Source organism: Sturnira hondurensis, unplaced genomic scaffold (genome assembly GCF_014824575.4).
Source record: "Sturnira hondurensis isolate 20B ecotype Veracruz unplaced genomic scaffold, ASM1482457v3 Scaffold0014384, whole genome shotgun sequence".
Classification (NCBI taxonomy): Eukaryota; Metazoa; Chordata; class Mammalia; order Chiroptera; family Phyllostomidae; genus Sturnira; species Sturnira hondurensis.
The window spans coordinates 39,825,889-39,852,595 of NW_028087015.1; the positions used below are offsets into that span (position 1 = coordinate 39,825,889).

Below are 26,707 nucleotides of genomic sequence, written 5' to 3' on the forward strand. Positions count from 1 at the left end.
TCCAGACGCAGCGAGGACCCGGAGCCTAGGAATCCGTTCCAAAGCTATCACTTCTCCGAACACCCAACGAAGCCCGTGGGTCCTGCCCAGGTGGGGACAACAGGTGGCCCCGCGGGCTCCCCGACCCTCGCAGGCCTGTCACCCCCCGACCCGCGCCCCACCGTGGGCTCAGAGGACGCAGTCCCCACCTTTCCTCTCCAGGCCTCTCCCACTTCCTTTTCCACCGGCCCCCACGCGGCCTGCCAGTCCGGGGCCCCTCCTACTCCTCCCTCGGGGACCGACCCCTTCCCCCGGGAATAAGGAGGCGAATTCCTGCGCGTCCCAGGGGTGCCAAGAGTGCGCAGCTAGACGGGAAATTGCAAAAGTCTTAGGCCCTCCACCCTCCCCCGCGGCTTTCCAGTAACTCCCGCCCCTCGGCGCCCGTCCCGCGGCTGATTCATAGCCCGGGAGCCCGGCAGCCTCCCCGGTGTCCGTACTCGCCGCCCGCCACCCGCGCCCCGGAGGACTCGTCCGGTTCCAGGAGGCCCGGCCCGCGGGGTGAGTACCGGCCCCGCCACCTGCTCCTCCTCGGTGGCTCTCCTGACCGCGGACCCGGCGCGGTGCGGGGAAGACTAGGAAAGCCTCGCCGCCCCTGCCCCGCGTTTGCTTTGATCTGCGGGGAGACGGGGCTTGGAGGGCGGGCGCCACTGGCCCACTCACCTGGCGCGTCGCACTGAAGGACTGACTTTTTCCCCAGCGCACGGCGCCCGGCCTCCCGGCGTCCCTCCCTGCGTTTCCGTCCCCGTCCCACTCCCGCTGCCTCCAGTGGTCGGAACGTTTCTGAACTTCCCTGGATCCACTTACGCCTCCCACCCGACACACCGGGGGTTCGTCAGCGCCCCCAGACGTCCCCGACCCAGCAGCGACTCCCACGGACAGCCCCCTGCGCCGCACTGGGTCTCTGTTTACACCTGGCGGTGGGAGGCGCTCCGCGCAGGTGGAGCGAGCGCTTCCTGGGGAGGCTGGCGTCCGGGACGCGCGCCGCCTGGTTCCCCTTTTCTGCCCCGCGCGCGAGGCAGCACGGAGTTGGCGGGTCGGGCAACAGGGGCCTCGCGTTTGTGAGCGCCCCTTCCCCCGTTTTATAGACAATCCTGGGGGATAGGGGTTCACTGCCACTGGCTGTGGGGGCCCTGAAATCTCTGAGGCCAAGGTTTTTCTTTGGCTCCTGAGTCAGAGATTCATTTCCTGAGAGTCCTTCATCCACCCGCCCATCCGCCCATCCTGCCTGCAGAGAGAATGGCACGATGCCACGGGGACAGGCCTCTTGATAAGAGACGAGCTTGAAGGCCCTCTGTGGGCAGGCTTATTCTCCCGCTCAAGCGGGAGGAAAGGTAGGGGCGACGTAAGCCCCGGACAGGAAGGAACCGAATGTGGTGTGTGCTTACGGGGGCCACAGGGAAAGGGCTGTAGGTCTTGCTCCTGAACCTAAAACTGACCTTGGGACTTGGGTCAAGTTATGCATGGCCTCAGCCTCAGTTTCCTTGTCTGCAAAATAGTAATGGTTCATACTGACTGCGAGCCAGCGACTATGGGAAGTGTTTTGCATATGCTTGCTCACTTAGTCCCCACCCGTGAGGCAGGTGCTAGTTTTGACCAGCTCGTTTTATCCACGAAGAAGCGGAGAGAGCTCGAATGACTTACCGGTGTGTGCCCACACAGCTAGCAGGTGGCCGAGTCGAGGTCAGGCTCTGGAGCTCGCTGATCATCGCTATGCTGTGCCTCAAATTTAGGACCGTTTGGGATGGTTCAGGGGTTGGGGGCTCATTGTCGCTCAGCTTCGTCTCTCTCCTGGATTGCGTTTATATTGGCTGACACGCCCTTGAGGCTGAAGGGCTTCAAATGGTCCTAGTAGCCAAAGGTTTGCAAATGTAGCATTGCCTCCGAATCATTTCTGGAACTTTCAAGCCTTTGGAAAGTTCATTTCTGGACTCCAGCCTCGGCTGCCCATTCGGGACCTGCAGGGCGCGCTCCATAGGTGTCCCCCCTGCAGCTGGGCTGCGGCATTCAGCGCGGTCAGATCGCGCCGCGGGGAGCCCACCGCCTGTCGCGCTGTCTCTCGCCTCCTTGTGACTTTGGTCTGGGTTCCCCTTCTGCCTCCCGTTGTCCAAGCAAAGGGTCTGAAAACACTTCCTCACACACCGGGTCCCTTTTCTGTAATCCGAAAGAGCAGGAACACCTACGGGGCTGCGCGGAGGTGCTCTGGAGTCTCCGATGCCCTTGGGACCCTCCTGTCCTGACAAGGAACCAGAGCAGGAAAAGGATGCGTTGTGGTTGTGAAGGGCCGAGTGGACCTGGGACCCGAGGAGAGGAAGCAGCGAGCTCTCCTCGCGGGAATCGGGCGGGGGCACCACCGGGTGGCGGTCTGGCCCCTTTACGGGACCCGGAGGCCGGCCCTCCTTCCAGGTGGGGAACCGGGTGGGGAGGGGGGCTTCCTTGATTGTGAAAAGAAGTGGACGAAACGGGAAACGTAAACAAATAGAACCCGGTGAGAAGGGCCCCGCCTCTAAGCAGGCCTCCCGGTAGCTGCAGAAAGCCCGCGTTCCTTCCCCGCCGCTGTGCCCTCGGCCTCACCGCTTCCCTCCTTTCTCACTTTGGTTCTGTCTGTTTTCAGCATTTGTTTACTCCAAGGTCTCTCTGTTTTGTTTTCATAGTTTTAAAATCCTACAAGTAATAACTGCACACACTCACAATCAACAGAAAAGCACGTGGGATGGGTTGCGTGAGGGCCGTCCTCCTTCCTACTCGCAGGCAGAAGAGGGGCGGCTAAGTTTGGTGGAACCATTCCCAGACTTTTGTCTTTTCTATACATTTGCGTAATAGGTATAGATACATGCGTCTTAATATATGTAAATGAGATGCTGCTATACACTGTGCAGCTTACTTTGTCATTCCCAAGGCTTAGAGATTTTCCGGGTCTGTAAGGGCCTCTTTTTGGTGATGGATAGCTTTCATTTTCAAACAAGTGCCCTCGACCCATCCTTTCCCGTCTTAATGGGCACTTGGGCCGCTTAAAGTTATCCTGCATTAGCAACAGGACTTCAGGGACAATCGAGCCTTCACCTTCGGGCCGGAGTATTTCTGGAGATAGACTCCTAAGATGCTCTTGCGTCATAGGGCTTGTTTGTTTTTCAACTTAATAGATACAACCCTTCAAATTGCACCACTGCCCCGCCCCCCAGCAGGTGCTAATTCACACTCCCTGCGGGAGAATCTGTCTTCCTCGCCCTTCCTGATATCAGCTGCTCTTTTTTTCAATTTAACATTTCAAATCTGGTCAATTAGTGAAACCCGACGAGGCATTCCTGTGTCTGTGCGCCATCACCACCACCCTTTCCCAGAATCCCTTTCACCTCGCCAAACCGAGTCTCTGTGCCGGTCAAACTGAACCTGGCTACTCCCCCCTCACGCATGTGGTAGTCTCTCCTGTGGCTGGTTTGTTTCACTGAGCAAAATGTCCTGAAGGCTCAGCCAGGTATCAGAATTTTCTTCTATGTGTGTAATATGCTACATTTTGCTCACCTATTCATTATACTTTTATTTTCAACTGTCTTTTGCTGCGCAGAAATTTTAAATGTCTGTGTCATCCACTCTGCAATCTCATGATTTCTGTGCTTTTTTTGTTTAGTTTAGAAAGGTCTTTTTTAACCTAAAAATCGTTTAAAAATTAACTTGTTTCCTCATACAGACCTTTGTTTTTTACATTTGGTTCTTTAAAATATCATACTTTTGTGTAAGGTGAGAAACAAGGATTAACATTTTTTTCTAGAGTTAACCTGACAGTTTTATTTAATTATCCATCCCCCCACCACTCACTTGAAATCCTGTTTTCATAGTAAAATAAATTTCTACTTATAAGAGGGCCTGTTTCAGAACTTTATTCTGTTTCACTGAACATTTTTGACTCTTTTTATGGCAGTACCTCCCTGTGTTAAATGCTATAGCTTTATAGTATTTTTGTATCTATTAGCATGTATTTGTATTTTTTAAAAATTTAGGAATGATTCTTGTACCATTTCTCTTTCCTGCAAACTTTATAAATAGCTTGCCAAGTATAATAAAATCCCGTTGAAATGTTTCCAAAGATTTCTTTGGGTTTATCATTGTTAGTAATCTTTTCATCCTCAGCGTGCATTCCGGTATGCGCTCCAAGCACGCAGGAAGTGGTGCGTGGTGGAGGCCGGCACTGCCCTTGGGGGGAGCAGCTTTCCTGGTTTCAAGTTCCCCGTTAACTATGCCAGCTTCTGCCAAAGTTCCTTTTAACCTTTGTTAGCCTTAATTTCCTTGACAGTGTGTGGAGATAATAATAGAATCTCCTTAATAGTGCTGTTGTGAGAATAAATGCATGTAAAGCACACAGCCAAGCCCCCGACAGGGAGTCATCCTCCAACCTGTGCCAGCTGCGATGATCACCATAGAAGGCACGAGTAAACACTTCATTACATTGGAGGTTGGTGGTGTCCTAGGAGACGAACATATGTCCTAAGTACTGAATATAGATAGCAGTGTTTCTCAGACTTCAGTGTGCATGTGAGTCACTTTGGGGAGCTGGTTTAAATGCAGACTTTTAGCCGGTAGGCCTGAGATGTGACCTAATGTTTCACATTTCTCACAGGCTCATGGGAGTTGTCAGTGCCATTGGTCTTTTGTCCACTCTTTGAGTTCATAGTCTTTCACTGATATTTAAAATTATTCTGGTAGTCATAGAATAATTCCCTATGAGGATAAATGTGATTGGCAGGAATTGAAATTGCTTTCTTTTAATATTCTATGCTAAAGAATTATGATTATTTCCTTTTTCTCTCTCTTTTTTTTTAAGGAAAAAGGGTTAGTGAGAGCACTGAATGTAACACCAAGTTCTAACCTTATATCTGAAATCTTTGATCAGAGGTCACCAGTTAGAGGAGTCCCATGCTGGGCAGAACAGGCTTGGCTTGACTGGAAGCACCTGGTGGGACTGTGGGCTTGGACTTGAAAGTGCAGGTAGCCCAGGCACGCAGCTCGGGGGCCGAGTCAGTGGGGTTCCTGCACGAGGTTCCCACGAAGGACGCTCTCGGGAGCAGCAGCAGCATCCCCACACTTCTCTCCCAGAGGTGGTTTTCTGCGCACACTGTTCTGAAACTTGCTTTTCCATTCAATGTGTTTTGGACTCCTCTGTGTCAGTTCATATATTATCTCATTCTTTTTAACAGTTGCATAGTACTCCTTTGTAAAAAATGCAGCATGATTATATTTCCTAGTTTTTTTTGCATAGCTACTTGGGTCTTTTTTGCTTTTTCCTCAATGTAAACATCACAATGACCCTTCTTTAAAATATATTTTTATATACACATGAACACCACACACACACACACACACACACACACATAACCTGTAGGACAAAATTCCAGAAATATCAGTGGTAGCAAATACTGAAATGTTAATATTGCCAAATCGACAGTGATTTTCATTTTGTGCTTTGAGTAACAAGGCCTACTTCTTCACACTCATACCAACACTGGATTTTAAGACCTTTTTAGGCTTTGCAATAGGACACCACACAGACACACAGGGGGACATACACAATTACTATTTTAACTTGCATTATTTAGTTATCCATGATAGCATCCAGGTTTAGTTCTTCTCTTTTGGCTCTTAACATTTCCTTCTTTTTTATGAATTACATATTCATGTTGCTGGCATGTCTACAGGGTTGCTTGTTTTTCTTACTGGTTCCTAAGGGCTCCTTACGTGGTAGGAATGGTAACCCTTTGCCCTGAATATCGAAACTGCTGCTCTGTTTGTTGTTGGTCCAGTTACAGCAATAAACACTTAAAATGCGGAGTCAGGGCAGCAGCCTCTGTTTGTGTTGTTTTGGCTCTCACAGGGCGCTCAGACACAGGTAGTGTGGCTGAGGCTTCTCTCTCCGGGCACACGTTCCAGCATCTCGTCCTGTGTGAACAGCTTCTTTCTTCCCAAGGCTGTTTGCCCACGCCATTCTCAGGCACACAGCCAGTTTGGAGAGCTCAGCAACACACCCACGTTCTCAGGAAGCAAATCACTGATCACACTGCTCCTCACAGGGATTATTTGCAGTGGGGTAAGTTCCCAGGAATAAAGATTTCAGTAAAGACAGAACAAGAAGTGCCGGTAAGGAAGGGCAGACTGACACCCTTTTCAAAACCAGTGTTTTATCGCAGATGGAGTATTTACACTCGTAGTCAAAGGCCTCTTCATTCTGCAAAGAGACAAGATTTGAATGAGGAGTTCTTTCTACAAAATGGGTGCGTAGTTTTTCTTCTCTTCCCTCCCTGTTTCCCCCTAGAGAAGGGGTGTCAACAAAAGACTATGAATTAGGCAACAGTTGGTCACAGGAAAAGCAGAGGGGCCTGAAAAAGAATCTGTTTTCTTTAAAATTGAAAGCAAAGAGCGAATGTGAGAAAATTGCTGCAACTTCCTATTTATTTGCCAGGTATTTACTGGGTAGCAAATATGTTCTGGGCCTGTAACAGACGGTGGGGGACAAGATCCAAGCCACTCAGAGTCTAGCTGGGGATGATGGAGCTCTGAAGAACAGAGTGAAACAAAAAACAGATTTTGGGAAAGGACCAAGGAGTGCGGATCAGGCAGGGAGGTGGTCTTCCTTTCTGAATTCTGCTACTTTCTGCTTGCCCTGACTTTCTTCCCTTACTGCACATTGGAAATGGTAGCGCTGTTCACTGACAGCTGCGGGGAGACAAGAAGGCCTGTGGAAGGAGCGAGAGGGCTGGGGGGCCTTTCCACGCCAGACGCTGGGCTTTGGAGACCCGCCGGGCATAACGGGGGCAGGTGGGGAGCAGGCACTGCTGATGCCTGAAGGAGTCCTCCAGCCATCCCATCACGCGCGCAGGCCTTGCCCTTCAGCTGGTGCAGGACAGCCAGGCCTCCTTCTGGATTCCCTCTGCCTGAGGAGGGGTAGAGCAGGGTGTGGGGAGCCCCAGAGCTCTGTGCTGGGTTCCCTCTATTCTGTCTGTCCTCCTCGTCTTGACACTAGGCCGGCAGCTGAACTCATGCCCCGGCCAGGACCCCTCCCATGGACTCCCTGTGGAGTATCCGGCTTGTTCCTTGACATCTTCATCTCAGTTTAACATCAGACAAACCGAGCCCCGATACAGCCCGCTTCCTCTGTTCCCCGGCTTCTCTGTTGAAGGCAATTCCAGTCCTGGGGGGCTCAGCTGAAATTCGGAGCCATCCACGACGTCTTGCTCTGCCACCACTCCCTGCCCTGCTACCACTGTCTTTCAGTCCCCCTGGGAGTCCCCAGCTACTGCCACCACCCTGGTCTGACCCAGCGTCGTTCTCCCCAGATGACCACTGTGACCCCTGCAGTCTCTTGTCGTTCCTGGGTCCTCCCTGTTCCAGGGACGTTAGACCACGTTGCTCCTCTGCTCCAAGTTCCGTGTGGCTGCCTCCTTTCCCGAGTAGAAGCCACACTTCAGAACCGTGCCTCCTGTTTGCGCACCCCCCCACCCCCGCATGCCCCTGCCTTTCCCCCACCTGTCCCTTGCCTCCTTGCTCAGGCCAGCCCCGGGCTCTTGCTCCTCCACTCAGCCAAGCACTCTCCCATCCCAGGGTCTTTGCACAGGATGCTCGCTCACCTGCAGGGTTTGCACGGCGTGAGTCAGGCTCACATCCCCGAGCGCTCAGAGTCCAGAACTCGAGGGAGTTCATGTGTGAGGTGTGGAGGGGGTACCACGTGGGTCCCGCATTCAGTCCTGTGGTGCTGACAAGCAGCCAGGCTCTGGGCTTTCCCTGCACGGCACAAGCTTCTGTGCTGTCGGGGAACCTGCTCCTGTGGCGTTTCCTGGAGGGGGCTCCACGGGTGTCCCCGGGTGTTCCAGCTGCTGAGGCTCACTCTGCAAGTTCTGCATGAACTTTATCAATCTCACCAGAAGGTTTCCAGGCAACAGCTGGACTTGACGGTCCTTCTGCGAGGCACACCGTGGGAAAGAACACCCACTCTGCCGGGGTGCAGGCAGGGCTCATCGCGTCTCGGTGGCCGCCTGCCCGGTGTGAGTGAAATGGGAAATACAAGCAGAACCCATGGAACCCACAGAAATACAAGCAGTAAATCCGCACACATGGGCTGCGAGCCTGGCTGACCCTGACTTCGGGCTGGCAGGTGATGAGTGCGAGCAGGAACAGCAGGCCTCCTGGGCGACTGTCCTGCAACGCCCAGACCAGGGAAGCCGCCCTGCGCCATACTCAGCACATTGCGGCCGTGCTGCGTGACGATCTTCCCTCTTTAATTTCTGGTTCCCCAGAGCAGGCAGGTGGCTCCTGACGTTCAGTTTTACGTTTCCCTACCCCTGAGACTTAATTTGTGTACCACGTAAAACATTTTATTTGCTATAAGTCCAAATTTTTAGAAACATTTTAAATGGGGTTTTAATACAGAGTGTTTAAGGGGCCCGACTGGTGTAGCTCAGTGGATTGAGTGCGGGCCTGTGAACCAAGGGATCACGGTTCGATCCCCAGTCAGGGCACATGCCTGGGTTGCAGGCCAGTTCCGGGCAGGGGACGCACGAAAGGCAACCATACGTTGGTATTTCTCTCCCTCTCTCCTTCCCTTCCCCTCTAAAGATAAATAAATGAAATCTTTTAAAAAAGTGCATAAGGCTGCATGCCCACATCGCCTCCTGAATGACCCACATCTGAATTTGTGGGATGACATTCCCTCACCGTGGTGGCATCCTGCCTCCCTCAGGTGAGGAAGTTAGACCAGGACTGGACAGGTGTTTAAGCTGCGCAGTGAGCTCCAGACACTTCCCTTTGGCAGTTTTCCTTTGCCTCCCCTTTGGTTCCCCGCAGAAACTAGCTTTTTTTTTTTTTTTTGAATTAGTGCCCCTCCATCCCCCACAGACACAGTGATGTCCAGTTGTCATAGAACCAGTGTGAAGTTGTAAGTAAAGATTTTAGAGAGGTGTGAATGGGCTGTTGGCCAAATACAAGTGGCAGAAAGCAGAGCTTAGAGAATATGAACAAAAGTTGTCATTTGCAGACTCCCGCATCCGCTGCAGGTGGGTTCAACTCACCTGCAGGCAGGCGGGACCACGGCAGAGTGGGTGGTGGTTTGGCTCACCCTCTTCCTCTCTTCGAGGTTGTTCCCACCGACCTGCACGGACCATGAAAAAACAGTGTGAAGTGATGGTCTATTTCACTGACTTCCTAGAGATTGATGAGAGCCAGGTGGCTAGACAGAGGCCAGTTCTGACCGGGAATTGTTTGATTGCTTCTCCCTCTGACAAGCCAGAATTGGAAACCAAACAGTGAAGCTTCCCCTGACCAACACATTGATTGTTGGATTAGAAACTCACTGACCTTCTTGAGGTCATCCAGGCCCACTCTGCTGCCCCCAGACTGTCCCGTGGTCAAAGGACTTGACGAATCAGGGATCCTCCTGAGCTTGCAGTTTAAAACCCTCCCCGAAGGCAAGGAGAACCAGAAATTAGTTCAAACAATGAAGCACCGTCTTCGTAGGTAGAAGTGCCCCCTCTTCGCGGCTGTGATTTTAATGAAGGAGACAGGGGAGAGGGAAGATGGGGGCCCCCCACCCCCATAAGTCATTAGGTCATTAATTCAGATTGAGCCCTTTTGAGATTGGCCTCTGTTCTCTTGCTAATCAATATGTTTTTTTAATATTTAAATTTGTCTCTATGCTTCCCCTTTCTTTACCCACCTTTGCCTGATTCGAAGACACTGGGGGGTCAGGCATCTCTTGCCACACAGCCTGAGAGGCAGGAACAGTCTACTGCATTCTCCCCTGTGATCAGCTGGTCCTGGCTGGGGTGCGGCGGAGCAGGGCACCCCAGCCGGTGACTCAGCTCCATCTTTCCTTGTGGCTCACTCTCCTTGGGGCTCCAGTGGCCCAGCCCAGAAATGTTCTTTTCATGCCAAAGGCAGAAACACGAAAGAGCAAGCGAAAACACACAAGGTCTCCTTGCCAGCACGCCATCACTTCGGCCTCATGGCGACCAAAGCGAGTCACGCGGAGTGGGGGACACACGCAGTTCCTATCGGGTCGGAACTCCAGAGTCACCGGACAAGGGGTGAGGATGCAGGGGAAGAGAGAATGGGCAGCGTTAATGCCATTATCTACCACAGGTGGCGCGAAGAAAGCCCTCCAGAGCTACAACTCACTGAGGTGCCCCTTCTGGGCCATTTCCCTTTTTCAGGAAACAGAACCATGGCTCCCTTGGCGGCCCTTCAAGCGACATTCCTCCTGGCGCTGCTGTCCTTGAGAGCGTACGGCGGCAAAGGTAAGACGTGGAAAGAGCAATAAAGAAAACAGACATAAAGGAAACAAATGAGGTAGTTGGTGGCTCTGAAGAGAAGTTGCGCAATCCTTTTTTTCTCCTGAAATTACACGGAATTGGTGAGTAGCAGTGGTTCCCTCAGTCCTGGCCTCCTGGAGCGGGTGGGTCATCTGAATAAGCCGCCCTAGGGCTCCAGCTTCCCGGGTACTGGGGCGTTTGCCAGTGGACCTAACCCTGTAGGACCTCCAGGTCGATGTGTTGAAAATGACCTTGACGGGCAGAGTCCCTTCTGCATCTTGCTGGGGAGAGGGGGGTGAAGCAACCCAGGGCTGGCTGCGGAGAGCTAGAACAAGCTGTGATGTCCCTCAGCTGTGTTTACTGAGAGGCTGTTGGCTACAAGGTGGCACTGCTAAGAGCTGCGATGCGTTTGTGGATTTCTTAAAAAGCACTTGTGGCTTAGCGACTCCCTCCGGTGAGGGTGTTTTGAAGTAAATTAACTATATAAACAAAGTCACTAAGAATTCAGTTCTTCTGAAGTGTTTACGGGTACTCTGTTCTTTGAACCAGTGAGTCTCTGTTGGTTTATAAAGTTTCTGTTGCTGTGTCCTGTACGTTTCCCCGGTTTTGTGTTTGCTTTTCTCTGTACTCCTGCGGTGAGACGGAGAGAGCACAGGAGTGCGCTTTCTGTAGTGACCCATGCAGCCCTGGCTGTGCAGTCCTGAAATGACATTCGCGAGAAACATCCACAGCATTGTTCAACGTTGTCTTACAACTCTGTAAAAAGATATTTGGACAGGAAAAGGGACATTTTGTTCTCATAAGAGCTTAATTTCCCATCTGATACCCTTTAGGTCCAGGTTGAGTTCTTTCAGCTTCAGAGTACGTGGAAAAATGCTACTTTAATGGCTTCTTTAAAAGGACAGTTTGATTGTTGGTGTCTCCCCTAATCTGGAGCTGAACAGTGGGAATGGAGATTTCTCACCGGTAGCATGTGTGCCCTCCCTCCAGCTACAGTACGGATATCTAACCCTGACCCTATTGGGCTCCTGGTCCCAGCTCCCGGCCCCCCAGACGATCCCAGGCAACCAGCCAGGCTTCGGGCAGCTCCCTTCCCCAGTGAAGTCTCACCACCTGGCCTGATGATTGTTTACTGTGTGCCTTCCCCTTGCCCAGGCTCTGTGCTCAGCCTGACCGCCACTCCCCTCTCAGCCCCTGGTGTTTAGATCCGACATGCACTTACCTGTCTTTCTCTCACGAGTCTTTGTTTCTGCTTCCAGCTCTCTCAGCCTAGCATGCCTGCTTTGCTAAGTCTCCTGTGTTGGGCCTCACCTGCACTGCTTGGATTTCTTGTCTCAGTTTTTGGTACATCTGACAGGTGCCTACCAAACCTCCCCATGCAAACTGGTAGTCCTCCCGCTGGACCACCCGGCCAGGCTCAGGTGGGAGACTCCTTTCCAGGTACTGAGTTCCTCCCGGCCACTTTGGTGGCCCTGGGCTCGCATCTCCCTCAGCTGGAGGTCATGACTGCCCGCAGCGTCTGGGTATATTTCCCTCCCATCTCTTGTGCGTAGGTGCACACGAAGGTAAAGATTTGAGTGTGTGAACTTTTTTATATAAGTGAACTTATACCATATATACTGGGAGTATTTATACCTAAGTGTGTGTGTATATATATGTATATATGTGTGTGTGTGTGTATATATATATATATATATATATACTTGTTAAAGTATATACACTTCAGGCAACTTTATACACTTATTAGACTTTATAGACTTATTAAAGTACATATAGTATAAAGTATATTTATTATCTATAGTATAAGTATATATACTGGGAAAATATACTATATGTACTTAGTAAAGTGTACACACTTTAATATATACATGTTTACATACTTTAATATATACTTACCAAGAAGGTTAATACAACATACTGTGAGAGTTTTTACCTTTGATGTGACATGTTCTTCTAGAAATAACATTACATTTAATGGCTGCACAGTGTCCGGTCTTATGAATGGGCCATGGTTTGTTTCCTTAGTGGTGTTGGGGCTGGGAGCAGGGGCTGTGGTGGAACCCCTGCCAGCCTGTTCCCAGGCCCGATTCCCATCTGGCGGTGCTTCAGGGCCACGTCATGCAACGAGCACTGGGCCAAGGGCCAAGAATTTTGGGTTCTGGTCTAGTTGTGTGGTTTGGGGAAAGTCACTTCCTTCTTTCTAACCTCAATTTCCTCATTTGAAAAATAATGCAAATGCACTTTCCTCTAAGATCCCTTTGCTCTCTGGCTTTACCTTGGCCTTTCCCACTGTTGCGCAAGGAAGCCCTAGGTTGCTTCTAACCAGATTATTCCACTGACTGATGCCTCTCCAGTCCCTGAGTCACTCCACAGTCACTGGCACTGCATGTCAGTGTGCAGAGCTCCCCATTCGTCTAATGCAGCAGACAGGAGCCCTCTAGAGTTTCCAGAGTAAAGCTGATACTGGTAGGTAACGCATTCATTCAGTGACCAGTCACTGAGTGTCTGAGCTGTGACAGGTGTGTTACTGGTCCCGGTTTCATGGAGCTGAGTAGGTATTAGTCTCGCCCTGGCTTAGCTCGCAGTCTGCACGAGAAAGACACACCACAGAGGGTCACGGCCCTCTGCGGTCAGTGCTGGTACCGGGGCTTCGGAAAGTAGCCGCAGGGGGAAGAGGGTGCCCGGGAGGACACACCATGGTGTTTGCGAGGAGCTGCTTGTCGGGCACTTCGGACCTCGTGGGGACCCTGGGTCTCTGTAATCTGAGATGAACCTGTGCCATGGCCAAGACGTGCCAAGTGCTGGGGACAAGAGTCCAGTCAAAGACGTATGAGCATCGACGTCTGTCCTTCTGGAAAACTGAATCTGGAATGAGACCAACAGCAGCAAACCCCCATACAGGCAAAGTGCAGGAGGGCTAGAGACGGTGGGGTGATGTTGCAGGCACCCCGCTTTCTCTGGTGCCACCGGCTCCACAGTGATTAAAAATATGCCTCGCCATACCATGACCGTCAGGCACCAGCTGACCTCAGCAGTCTTCATCTTAATCCTTTCAGTAGCCTGGCACCATTCGCAGTCTCTTCCGACCCCCTCAAACCAAGGAGTAAAACCAGTGAGTCAGCAGCACACAGTTCCTTTTGACTCTGTGCGGTGTTTCCTCCACCTAAGTGGAAAGGGTGCTTCTCTCCTCTCCAAGGACTAGCAGGGACTCAATCACCCCATCAGGGCCCATCCGGACTCTGGGCTGTTTCCCCAGCACGCTGACCCCTGTGAGTCTGGTTCATGTTTGAATCTCTCCGCTTTCTCAGGCTCCGTCACACCACTAAACACTCTGAACTTGCAGTCTGCCTATTTCATGTGTCAGCTGTGTCTCTCCAACAGATGTCTCCAGCTAGGGACCTGTCATGATTATTCGATCTGACACTGAATGCCTAGTGCGTTGCTGGCACTGATCTTATCCACAGAGTTCAGTAACTTTTTGCTGAAATTCTGTTCTCTCCTGAAGTGGGATAATGCTCTACCATATAACTATATACTAAACAAAAAGATGCTGACTTTCAAAAATAACTCTGTTTCAACTTCCAGAAGTATGAAATTTATAGCAAAAGTTCCTTCTTTCTCCGGCCTTGCTGTAAATTTCCAAACCAGTTGTATTGTCTAATAAAGTGCTCCTTATTGTTTAGTTGTTAAATTAATTTGTGTCATTTAATTATTGTCTATTGCCTGTGTTGTTTGTTTAACTGTTAATGTCATTGCACTCATCTAGGCCTTAATTTCTTCATTCACCAAATAAGTTCTGAATTCCCTTCCAGCTTTTCAAGTTGTCTGATTCTAGGATGCTTATGTGAGCAGTGTTTTTCAAAGCTAAACGATGATGATACTGAATAGTAATGATCCGTGGCTATTCAATCGCACTCTATTGAGTGTTATTTGATATCTCATTTTGGTCTTGCAGCCCTGTCTGAACCTTCGCCGTTGACTCCCGAGTCACTGAAAGTTTCCATCAGTTCTTCACAGCAGAGTTTGCATTTACAGTGGAGTGTCCACAGCCCCACGTATCACCAGGAATTAAAAATGGTTTTTCAGATAGAGATCAGTAGAATGACGACATCCAATGTCATCTGGGTGGTAAGTATTTTTTTTTGATGGATCTGTATTTTAAACCCCCCTTTCCGGTGCCACGATCCATCTTCTAAAGCATTCAAAAACATCCCAGCATAGACATGCTTTTAGCGACTCAAAGGTTTTCCTGAGCAACTGCGTTTCTGTGTTTTTGGTGAAGAGGGTCTGGGACAACGTAACGTGAGCAGTTTGGTTTGTCAGGTTGGATGAGGGGCCTCAGGTAAACACACCATTTCTTCAGTTCTGCTCGGCCCCTGAGGAGGCTGTCGGGTCTGTCCTAGTGAGTGCCGACCCCCCAAATCCGTGAAGATCAACCGTCTTACTCCTCTGCCTTCTTCCTTCCCAGCCCATCAGATGTTTTCCTAATAGGATGTACTAGTTTGGCAACATTTTTCTCGGCACCGTGGCTTCCAGCCAGTGTCTTGCTTACACTGCTGTGGGAAGCCAGGAAAAGTGAGTTGTAGCACTTTGTGGCAAAGTGCACGGCCGGCAAAGAGCTTCTCCGTGGAGCCTGCTGGACAGTGACTCGTGGTACCCTCTGCTGCGTCACAGGAGGCTCTCTTTATAATGAATTAAACGAAGAAAATCCTTCATTTAATTCATTATAAAATCCTTTGAAAAAAGGATTCATTTAATTCATTAAAAAATCCTTTGAAAATCCTTCAAAGTCATACTCCTTTGCCTTTGAGATATTTGATGGAGTTTTCACTTGTCTCGGTTTCAGTCATGGTGTTTCCCCTGATGTTCCTTCAGCCAGCGCATCGGGGCACGTTGGTGGCTTCTTCCAGTGCTCCCTTGTGGTCCGGGGAACCGTAGTCACCCACATGTGCATGCTGTCCTTTCATTGCCATGTGACGCTGAGGGACAACGTGGTACTTTCTCACTGAAGGGGGATGGAGGAGTTGCCCGAAGACAAGGCAAATGCAGCAACGAGTCATTGCTGGGGACCCTCTGTTTGCCCAGTGGGGGCCACCTTTCTCTCAGGTGGTGGAAGCAGGGGTCCAGGGGTCCAGAAGCTTAGCCCCTTGAGTTAACCATAAAGACCACTGGTTTTAAAGCCTCCAGTCACTTGCCACATTCACTCTTGTATCTGAGGTGTAGCGAATGGCCCCAGTCAATGTAATCCTGGCTCCGTCGACTTTGGGGTGAAAGCAGGTCTGTAACTCCCTCAAAGGGCAGCTCCCCCAAATGAGAGCTGTTCAGTGTCCCGACTTTGGACACCAGCGATGCCTGCGGACAGCTGGGCACCCCCCAACGTCAGCACATCCTCCCGCCATTCCACCGCATGCTGACGTCTGTCTTTTCATAACTTTTCTTTGTATTTTTGATGGATACACTGGTTGTTGACTTGGACCTGGTAAAAGATCCAACAACAGTCTAAGAAAAAGACATTTGAGGGAAGCGCTGGAGGAATTTATGGAAAACTAGCACTTGATACCAGTAGTGAAGGTGACATCAACCTCAGACCCTGGGGATCCCATCCTTTATTTTTCTAAAAGACACTTCTTTCTGTTATCATGTTAGAGAAAATAATGACAGCCCTAGACCAAGTCAATTCCATTCTTTATTTCTCTAACAGGCAGCTGTTTATATCTGTTTTCCCCTTTGAGTCACGTACCAGTTCTCTTTTCAAGGTAAAGAACCTACTTCTGTAACCCACCGGGGCTCGAGGTCCCTGGGAGTAGAGCTTTGCCTCATCTGTGGAATTGTCCCCATAACTCCCAGCCCTGCCCGACCGCCTTGGCCCCTGTGCCCAGAGGAGAAGGCCAGGCTCAGAGGGGCTGGCTGTGCTGCTCCAGGGGCGGAGTCAGGGCACCCTTTGCCCCATGTCCAGCCGGGGACGGTGGCCACAGACGGGCTGCCCGGTCACCAGTGGCCCCGGGTCAGATGGTGCCATGGGAAGCCCTCTCATCTGAACCTCTCAGGCCTGAAGGCGGGAAAGACATCAGGGCCCCTCCAGGGAGAAGCAGCCAGCAGGGAGGGGTCACTTCCGTCTGGAGGCGGGGTGCCCAACCTTTCGGTGTCTCTGGGCCACACTGGAAGAAGAGTCGTTTTGGGCCACACATTAAATACACGATGACATGTAATCACAAAAAATCTCATAATACTTTAAATAAGTTTACAATTTTGTGTTGGGCCGCATTCGGAGCCATCCTGGGCTGCGAGTTGGACGCCCCTGAGAGACCATAAACTCCCTTTCGTGGGGCAGCGCCCCCTATGGCAAACCTGCTGAGAAGGGGCAGCGTGCTACGCTCATGTCTCAGGTGGCTGTGTTCCCAAAGCAAGATCCAGGTGCTGCAGAGTGACAGGGACCCTGAGCCGCTGCCTGGACGCTGCTGCCACCAAGGCTCCCCACTGACAGCCGCTCTGTGCGCGTCTCACCCTGGGCCGGTTCACCCTCCGCCTCTCTGCCCAGGGAGAGGCGGGAGAAGGCGGAGGAGGCGATCAATCCACAGCGGAGGAAGGCAGAGTCGAGGGACAGCTGAACGTGGAGGGGGCCTGCCTCGTGAGCCAGCCGGGCCTGAGCCCTCGCCGCCACACCCACTCAGCGACCTCGGTGTAAATCTGTGTCTGCCGGTGCCAATTAAACTTGCCCTTAGCAGCCCAAACACAGCTCAGCACATTTGCTTTTAAATCGCTGAGTTGATGTGTTCAGGGAAGTTTTATCTCCCCCACTGGGCCATACACACCACAAACATGAGCTGTAGTTGGACCGATGCTCACGGATCACGGATCGTGTCCTGGAGAGACGGAGCCCGCTGTGAGTGCGCGGAGGAAGTCATTCAGGGTCCGGGCATCATTCGAGGCCTGGGTCTGTGAAGGGACAAATGCACAAGCAGGGGCGTCCTAACCCTGTGAGGGGCGGTGTAGGGTGCTGGCGAGGTGCTGAGTGGTTGGGGCCTGACCTCCAGCCACTGGGGCGGCGGGGGGGGGGGGGGTGTTTGAGCCCAAATATGTTTTTATCCTGAGATCAAAGATGGGGAGAGACAGGATCTGACCCGGGGTTTTGAAAAGGCTTACTCCACCTGCACAGTGGAGGGCAGGTGGGCGAACAGGAGAAGGTGAGGAGTGACCAGTGAGAAGCGGGCTGTGGGTCCAGAGGAGAGGTGCCTGGAGTGGGTGGGGACAGTGGGGACAGAAGTGGCCAAATTTGAGAGAGAGGTAGAAGGTGAGATCCAGTTTGTGGCTTGTTGATATTTTAGAAAGGTCACCATTATTGATATTGTTTGTGTTCTTTTTTTGTATTGGCTCTAAAATTAAACAATATGCAAGCAAAACTGTACTTGAAATTTCCAGATTAAATAGTGGAAGTGGCATGGATCAGGACCCCAAAACTTGTAGTTCACAAAATATGTTTTATACTCTGGAAATAAAGTAACGCAATGCACCGAAATGAAATAGACATGACTGAGAAACCAGAGGTCCTCGTAGAGGATTTGCAAGATCAGGCGCTGCTCGGGTGTCTGCAATGTTCTCACTCCAGGGCTGAGTTTGAAGTCAGCACCCTGCGCAAGGGGGGTGTTCAGTGGAGGGACGGCCTCCAAGCCTGCCACCTCCAAGTGGCGAGAGACAGCGCGCTGCCTCATCCTCTTCACTGTAGGAAGTGCCATCGGTCCTTCGACTTGTGGATGGAACCTCAGTTTTCCCCAGGGAGTGCGAGGTCTTAGCTGTCACTGGCTCCCAGCTGTGGGGCCAGAGAGCAGGCATCCTGGTGGTCCCCCTGGGGCACACAGGTAGCTGGAGCTGTGGGGATGGGTGTGAAGAAGAGGGAAGCTCAGTCCCTGCTCTCTTGGGGCCACACTTGAGTCAGGAACACACCCGCCAATGAAATGCTAGCAGCTACACCCAGACACCGGATGGCTCCGGGAGAGGTGGGGGTGGGAGGAGACCAGAGCAAAGAGCAAGAAAGGCCTCAGGAAGGAGAAGGGATGTGACCTGGGCTTGAAGGATGGGACTGATTCCCCATGCGGAGGGACAATGGGGGTCACTGTGGGAGCAAACAGAAAGGTGGAAAAACACCAATTATTCCAGAAGCGTGGGGTGGAACACTGTGTCCAGAAGAATTTCCTGCAGGGAGCGGAGGGTTGGAGTCGGACTGTAGGTGGCTCTGAACGACAGGGGGAGCTGCAGAGGAGCCCTGAAGCCCATTGAATTACAGAAGTTCTAGTGCCTTAGATGAAGGCTAAGAGCTGTGCCAAAGGACCCAATCCATTCAGCTCTCAATTCCTGATTCTCCACAATTTTCTTAGCAGGCCCTACGTGCCCAGCACTGTGAGCACCTTCCATCTCTGATCTCATCCCCGAGACTTGAGTTGCTTCCGTGTCCCGTCACTTGCCCCCCAGAAGCCGCTGGTGTCGGAGGGCTGGAGCGGGTGGGAGCCGTGTGTTTGAGAAGCGCGAGGCTCTGGCTGGTCTCTTGCTGGGATGTCAGAGTGTGGGGAGCTGCCTGGGCAGCAAGGGCCAGTCTTGCCCGTATTATGGAGTTGCAGTGGGTGTGTGCGTTGGGATGAATCCGGGCAAGCCATTTTCCAGGACTGCATGGCTATGTTCTCAAGTTTTTCTTTTACTTCTAGGAGAATTACAGCACCACCGTGGAGTGGAAACGGGTGCTGCACTGGAGATGGGACTCCGAACTTCCTCTGGAGTGTGCGACGCACTTCGTGAGACTGAGGGGGAAGGTGGAGGAAGCCGGGATCCCCAGGCCGAGGTCCTGGAGTGACTGGAGCTCGTGGGAGGAAGTAGATGGTAAGAAGTGAGGTGCTGAGAGAGTGAAAGGGTGTAACAGGTAGTACTATTTGGGGACCAGCAGTGCAATTGTGGGGGCCCTTTTGGGGGATGCGGTGGACACCAGTGCTCATTTCCTTTGGCCCCCATTGAGACTAAAAAGCGTGGGAGTGAGGCTTGGCACTGGGAGGTACACTTCTGAGGTTTAGCCTCTGAATCTATTAATTGAAATAATTATGCAAATCCAGATGATTTTCGTCTGTTTTCCAAATGTGGAAGCGTGTTTATTACAGAATGCTAAGTGCACCAAGTAGAACACAAATTCAACATAAGTTTTCATTAGAATAACACAAAATGTGCACGCAGCTAGAGCACAGGCTGCAAACTCCGTTAGGACTATGCAACTCTGACCTCGTATTCTTGAAGCAGTCGTAAATGAATGCCAGTGGTCATGTTCCAATAAAACTTTATTGACAAAAACAGATGGTGGGCCAGCACTCGCCCCTTGCTTAGTTTGCCAGTATCCCTAATGTGGACGGAAGGGGCGTGAACGTATGGAAAAATGAAGGTTTAGTTTGAGTAATGAGATTGTGGATAAATACATATTAAATACGTCAATTCTGATTTAATTTTGTTGTAATTAAAATTGAGAGTGGGTGTGCCACCGTTTCTTATGGTCCAGTTAAGCGGTAGGCCAGTTCTCAAGCAGGAGGAGTTGCTTCTCTCACTACATACCCCGCCAGGTTACCCGGAACTCCGGCCAACGCAACCACACCTTTGTCAAGTGTTAATGCCAGTTTATGAGCTCAACTGATAACACATTTACTTACCAGTGGCCTTGGGAATTGGTTTAATACTAGATAATGGATTTAAATCTACGTTCGTTCTAGTTACTCTTTTAAACCCTATGCATCTTAACTTAGTCCTCACACCTGCCCAGTGAAATACGTGGGTTTTTTTTTTTTAAGATTTAGAGGGGAAGGGAAGGAGAGAGGGAGAGAAATATCAATGTATGGTTGCCTCTCGTGCATCTTCTGCTGGGAACTGGCCTGCAACCCAGGCATGTGCCCTGACTGGGAATCAAACCGCGGTTGTTTGGTTCACAGGCCTGTGCTCAATTCACTGAGCTACACCAGCCAGGGCAGAATTTGTGGTATCTTATCCCCACTTCACAGATGAGGAAACTGAGTCACAGACAGGTTAAAGAACCCAGGCAGGTTATCAGCCCTCTAATGCTGTGGCAGGTCGGAATGTCCCAAGGCCTTGCTCCTAATGGTCCTCCCTATTACTGAAGAAGGAACACACTCACAGACAAAGCAGAGATTGAAAAGACAGTAATGAGCACTGGCTGGTGTAGCTCAGTGGATTGAGCACAGGCCTGTGAACCAAACAACCGCGGTTCGATTCCCAGTCAGGGCACATGCCTGGGTTGCAGGCTAGTTCCCAGCAGAAGATGCACGAGAGGCAACCACACATTGGTATTTCTCTCCTTCTCTCCTTCCCTTCCTCTCTAAAGACAAATAAATAAAATCTTTAAAAAGACAGTAATGAGGAAAGAGCAGCTTTATTAGCAACGTGTCAATTTTGATAAAATAGACCACACTTCTCAAAACTGTGCTCTCCAGAGCAACTCAGGAGTAAATGGGAAACCTGGTTCTTCCCGACCCACACAGCACTGGTTGTCTGAACCACGGCCACATGTTAGAATCACACGGGGAACTTAAAAGACGATCCTGTGCCCAGGCCACACTGCAGGGCGCTGGTTGAGAGGGGTGAGGGGAGTGGGGCAGCTTCCCAGGGAGGCTGTCTGTGAGGACAGGCGGAGCGGAGGCCGGAGGTGTGCCTGGGGAGGACGGTGGCATTGCCTGAAGTGGCAGAGACGTGAGGCCTGTACCTGTTGGCGGGCCACACAGTGGGAGAGGCTGAAGCACAGGGTGACGCCAGAGCGGCTGGTGTGTCTGAGAAGTGCGAGGCGATGTGACTCACAGGACAGTGTAGAGATGACACAGGACGTGGGGCTTTGGAGCTGGCCAGACCTAGCGTGAGTGACTGTGGCTTTGCCACCTGAATGAACATGGGCTCAGTGCTCCCTGTCCCATGGTTGTGAGAGGTAAGGATGCCATGAGATAGTGGACATGCCACTTAAGACAGGGCCCCCCCCCCCACATGGCTTCGGCTGTCAGATCCCCTAACGCCAGCCACTCTGGTACAGCAGCCCTCAGGGGTCACAGTGCTGAGGCAGCAGTTTTAGCATGACCACAGGGGCAGAGGTGCGTCAGTGCTTATAGGTGGGCTGTAGAAATCTGGGCTCCCCTTGTCTCCAGAAGGTTGGAGAAGCTGAGGTTACCTGTTGAGAGTGAGGCAGGGGGCGGGGGGCTGGTTTGGATTTTGAGGGACTTTCTAACCAAGATGTCTTGTCTTCTTTCATAGCACAGAAGTCCCTTGGACCTGGCTCGTTGTTCGTTTTCCCCAAAGAGAAGCTGGTGGAAGAAGGCTCCAATGTCACCATTTGTTACATTTCCAGGGGCCATGAAAATAACGTGTCCTGTTGTTTGGAAGGTGCACAGATACACGGAGAACAGCTTGGTCCAAATGTGTCTGTGCTCACGCTGAGTAACGTCCCTTTCATTAGGAAAACGGGCACGAACTTCTTTTGTAAGGTGGACCAGACGGGCAAGAACTGTTGTAAGGTGGACCAGACGGGCACGAACTTTTGTAAGGTGGACCAGACAGATGACTTAAAAGGCCTCGTTCTCTATGTCTTGAGTGAGTTTGCGCCTTCTCTCGGCCCTCTGTCCCATTTCCTGAGGAATCGGTGGAGTCTTCTTCGCCAGAAGACAAAGGTTTCCACCCACGGCCTGGGTTTTCCTCACTTTCCTAAGTCTTACAGCAGAGATTTGGGGAAAGATGCTCTAGAGCAGGATTTCCTGTTGTTTTCTTGTCCTTGCTGACGGTTTCATTCCTGGAAACCGGGAGTGTTCAAGGGGAGAAAGTTCGGGGCAGGGCCTGGAAATGCCCTGCTGTGCCCGGGCCCTGCTGCCGTGAGCACAGGCTGCCAGGGGAGGGCGGGGCTGCTGGCAGAGGGTGGCGGCCCGGTGCATCTGCCTCCCGAGCTGGGCGTGTGCCATCTCGGCCCAGCTTCCCAGCCTCTCTGAGCTGGTTTCTGCCTCTGGGAGAGGGGGATGGTGACATTCGTCGGGAGGATTAATGAACCTGGCCTGGCCCTGCACAGATGGCTGCAGGTGGCAGACAGTTCCGAAGCCCTGCTGGTGGCCGAGGTGGGGCGGGGACACTTTCTGCTTTATGTAGGTCTGTGGGCACCTGCACGTGGACCTTCCCTGCACATTAGAGCAGAATCTACAGTTCTGGCCTCACTGCTTCCCCGGTAAAGGGTGTCTCCAGGCGCCGGGGCACTGTTTAGTTGTGCTCCTCAGAATGGCCTCTGAGAATGGCAGTGACTCCAAGGAGTGGGAGGTCTGCCCCAGTCCTTGGACCTCTTGGCTCTGGGTTGCTGAATTTGGCAGGCTCCCCAAATCTGACCAACCGCTAGCATCCCAAGCAGGACCCCTGGGCTCTCCTCAAGCCACAGCGGCCAACGTGAGGCACCAGGCGACCCGGACTTTGTTCTTTCCCTCTTTTGCGCACTGGGTCTGTTCTCGAGCCACGCTTGCTGAGTGCATTCTAGCAGGTGCTGGGGTACAACCCCCATCCAGTCCTCTCAGTGCTGACCACATGCAGAACACTGCCCGCCCGTCCCCAGGACACCCAGAAAAGCACAAGGGAAGGAAGGACAGGGGCTGCAGGGATGACGCATCTGAAACGTGACCTTCTGGGACTGCTAACCTGTAAAGGGAAAGGACCCATGTAACGGTCCTTTCGTTGTTCGGACTCACTCTGTTGCTCCGGACCCGCAGACAGCTTCCCGTTTTATTTGCTTTTGATTTAACGAGGTCTTTCACTTGTTTTCTTTTTATGGACAGAAGTACTTGAGGAGCCCAAGGGCTTTTCCTGTGAAACTCGAGACTTTAAGACTTTGAACTGTACTTGGGACCCCGGGACTGACACCGACTTGCCTGAGCATCGCTCCCAAAGCTACACTTTATCTGAAGCGTAAGTCAGCTCTGGTTCCATCCCTGACAGATTCTTCCTTGTTTGAGTTGCGCGTGACAACCTGACAAAGGCCACATTCAGATGTTGCATGAAATGTGAACAAATATTATAAAGCCACCCTGCCGGTGCCAGGACCTGCTCAGCAGGTCACAAGTGCACAGCTTGTCCTGGTTGAGTTTCACTGAAGGGAAACAGCATGAAAATGGTGAGACCATTAATGGTTCGTCCTGGTGAACATATTTTCACCTTTTAAATAGTAGTTCCACCTGAGTCTTTAGTTTCTAACTTTCAGGCTATCCGAAATAAGTTAAGGAGAGCTCTCACCACGCGCAAGGGGGAGTCGGTGACTCATCATTGCGCATTTAAGCTGTAAACCGAACTCACTCGGAGCAGTGCGGTTGTGGCTGGTGCTGGCTGGGTCTGAAGTCCCCAGGTGTCCCCAAGGGAGACAGGAATCCACATCTGCACATCTGCGCTGACAAAAGTGGTAACACTGAAGTTTTTGGTTTTTGTGGGGGTTTTTTTTTCAGATTTTCTGGGGAAACGAAATCGTGTGCACACAAAAACTGGTGTGTTTGGCCAGTAGCTGTGGACACACAGGAAACATACAACTTCACACTCGTGGCTGAAAACTCCTTGAGGAGGAGGGGTGTCAATGCTCTTTTCGACCTGGCTCATCGAGGTGAGACTCGGTGTTCGGACCCTAGAGGGACAGTTCGCCTGGTGGGGTTCGACCAGCATATGTCAACCTGCCTTTTGCCGGCTGTGGTTTCAAGGCCAGTTCTGTTTTGAAAGCCTTTGTAGCACTTTTCGGATCTGTCCCAGTGCCTCCAGGGGACAGGCTGGGCCCTGGGCAGTGATGTGTGAGCTGGTCCTCAAGGCCTGGGTGCCGCGGTGACTAAGGTCCGCGCACGCACAGCTGGTGGGTTCCCTGTCCCAGGCTCCTACTTCTCCGTGATCTGCCCGGTGCTGTTTGCTCTGCTGCGGCTCTACTTTTTTTCCTCCAGCCAGAACGATGGGACTCCCTTAGTTACCCCATTCTGACACTCACTTCCACCACAGTGCCAGGTATTAGGGGGGAAAGGAAAAGGTCAGTTCAGAATCGCTGCTCATTCCCGTCTCTTCCTTTGGTTAGACTCTGGGTCCTGTTGTCTTCTCCCTAGGGGCAGCTTCTCCAAGTTCGGGCGCCCCTCCACACCCTGCCTGATGTATTTAATTGTAAGGTTCCTCGGGGGGTTCTTTTTGTATTCTGTTCAGAGTTCCTAACGAAATCAGGGAGAGAGAAAGGCTGTAGTTGGCTTCCTCCATCCTGGCTCTAAGTCTGGTTTTGTTGGCCATTTTCTCAAAAATAAACAAAAACATGCTTATTGAATAAATGAGTGAGAAAATGAACTGCTGACTTACCAAAGTCTTTTGGATCTATGCTTGACTTTTTTTTTTCATTTTGTCTCCTTCTCCTTCCTCTTCCCCTTTTGGCAGTTCGCCCGATGACCCCCTTTACCATGCGCCTAAAAAGTGTCAGTGCCACAGATGCCACCGTGACCTGGAAGGTGCGCTCCATCAGGGGTTATTTCACATACTTGTGTCAGGTTGAACTCCACGGTGAAGGAAAAGTGATGCAGGTAAGGAGACTGCTTAATACTCTTCTCAAACATCTCTTTGTGTCCTGAACAGAGAGACTAAGGAATAAAATCCCTCTAAACTCTTATTTCTGTGTGGGTTCAGCTGGTGTGGGTTTTAAGCAGGGCACATCCTAGACTTTCAGAGTTGGGAGGGGGGCCTCAGAGGCATTTCCTTGCAAAGAAGTCGTCTTACCCCAAATCGGGACGTGCTGTGCTGTGATCCGACTTTGCGGGAGAGGGTACTCACCGGTACTTCTGTCTTTTTTTATCAAGCAGCACAATGTTTCCATGGAGGAGGACGGTCAGTACTCCTTCAGCGAGCTGGAGCCCGTCACGGAGTACGTGGTCCAAGTGCGCTGTGCCGCGGCCGAGCACTTCTGGAAATGGAGTGAATGGACGGGTCGGAACTTCAGCACACTCCCAGCGGGTGCGTGCAGACCCCCCCCATTTCACTAAGGGACCTCAGCTGACTCACAGGAGGGCAGCTGGCTTCCCTGAGAATGCTGGTGGTACCAATAGCTGAGGGGAAAATATGACAGAGGGGGCTGGGGGGTATCTTGAAATGTTTTTTAGAAATTTTTTAAAAATGGAGTAAAATGATTAATGAGATGTGAGTGGGAAGGCATCCACTTCAAACATTTGCTGTCAATGTGATTCTACTCTATTATCATCTTTCTGATCTTGGGTTTTGCCAAAGTGGTTTCTTAGCTTGGGAATCGCTGGATTCCTGCTAGGTCTACAGCTGTGCAAATCAGTGCAGACTTTTAACTTGGCCCGGGGGACAGGCAGAGGGTCCGAGCCAAGCAAAGCACTGGTCTTAGGCCAGATGACTTTGGGCCAGGTTTGGGAAGGCAGAGGTATTTGGAAACCCAGTCAGTGTTGGCAGGTCCCCTGTTCAGCAACAGTGAGCTGTGCACCTTTCCATTGTGCTCTGAGGGGTCGCTTCCTCAATGTGGACGGAACAGAGAGCTTTCCTCTCAAATATCTATGTCTCAGAGCTCACACGGGCCTCAGCGGATTAGGAGGCCCAGCCCCACTGCAAGGTAATGAAGTATTACCATGGCCTAGTTGACTGATGAAGCAACTTGGGCCCACAGACACTTGCCTAGTTTGCCAAGTTAATGAATGGCAGGGAAATATTAATAAATAATAATAATAATAATAATGGGCAGAAAAGTCACAAAGAGGGTAAAAGAGAGAAACCAGCCACGAGGACATTCACCGTCACTTCACTGACTGAGCTGGAAACAGGAATGCGTTGTTCTGCTCGCGCACCGTGACCCAGGAACTTGCCTTGGTTGATTTCAGCTCCCTCCGAGGCCCCTGACGTCTGGAGAGACGTGAAGCCAGCGCTGGGATCTTGTAACGTAACTTTATTCTGGAAGGTAAGGTGCACAGGTTCAGGAGGGCGGGCTTGCGTGGCCCTGCCTTTCACTGTGAAACAAGGGGGTCTGGGTGCTGTCTTCCACCCTGGGGCTCCAAGAGAGGGACGTCACCGCAAAGACGGCGAATGGCTCCCCCGGGGGAGGGCCCCGCCACACACCCATGTGGCGAGTGCTTGCCCTGCTTGTTCTTGGCAGCCAGTCCAGCCACCAGGGCGGCCAGTCCTTTGTTAGAACCCGCATCTCCCTACCTGTACTCAGCCTCCTCGAGACTGTCCAGAGCCCAGGGCACGAGAGGAACCCGGCCTTGAATGCCAGGTTCTTGAGCCTCCACGGCAGGGAAGCGGGTGCTGAACTCAGCGCCAGGTCAAGCAGGGGGCGATGTCTGAAAGGGGCTTGTGCACAAGGAGTCCGCCGG

At 51.6% G+C, this 26,707-nt stretch overlaps 1 protein-coding gene across 3 annotated transcripts in view; it reads left to right on the forward strand.

Moving 5' to 3' along the window:
• Window positions 1–298: 298 nt before the first annotated feature.
• The window catches only part of OSMR (oncostatin M receptor), a 41,123-nt gene continuing 14,714 nt past the window's right edge, over window positions 299–26,707 (forward strand). Inside the window, exons 1-10 of one of the 3 annotated variants that reach the window (XM_037063213.1) lie at window positions 299–537; window positions 10,230–10,313; window positions 14,284–14,456; window positions 19,025–19,196; window positions 21,606–21,941; window positions 23,156–23,285; window positions 23,816–23,967; window positions 24,765–24,907; window positions 25,181–25,334; window positions 26,216–26,292. In XM_037063213.1, coding sequence (XP_036919108.1) covers window positions 10,241–10,313; window positions 14,284–14,456; window positions 19,025–19,196; window positions 21,606–21,941; window positions 23,156–23,285; window positions 23,816–23,967; window positions 24,765–24,907; window positions 25,181–25,334; window positions 26,216–26,292 — 1,410 coding nt within the window. In that variant the 5' untranslated portion in view covers window positions 299–537; window positions 10,230–10,240. Of the gene's footprint in view, window positions 538–5,903; window positions 6,300–10,229; window positions 10,314–14,283; window positions 14,457–19,024; window positions 19,197–21,605; window positions 21,942–23,155; window positions 23,286–23,815; window positions 23,968–24,764; window positions 24,908–25,180; window positions 25,335–26,215; window positions 26,293–26,707 lie in introns of those variants that run through there. The other 2 variants (XM_037063211.1, XM_037063212.1) reach the window with 2 other exon arrangements.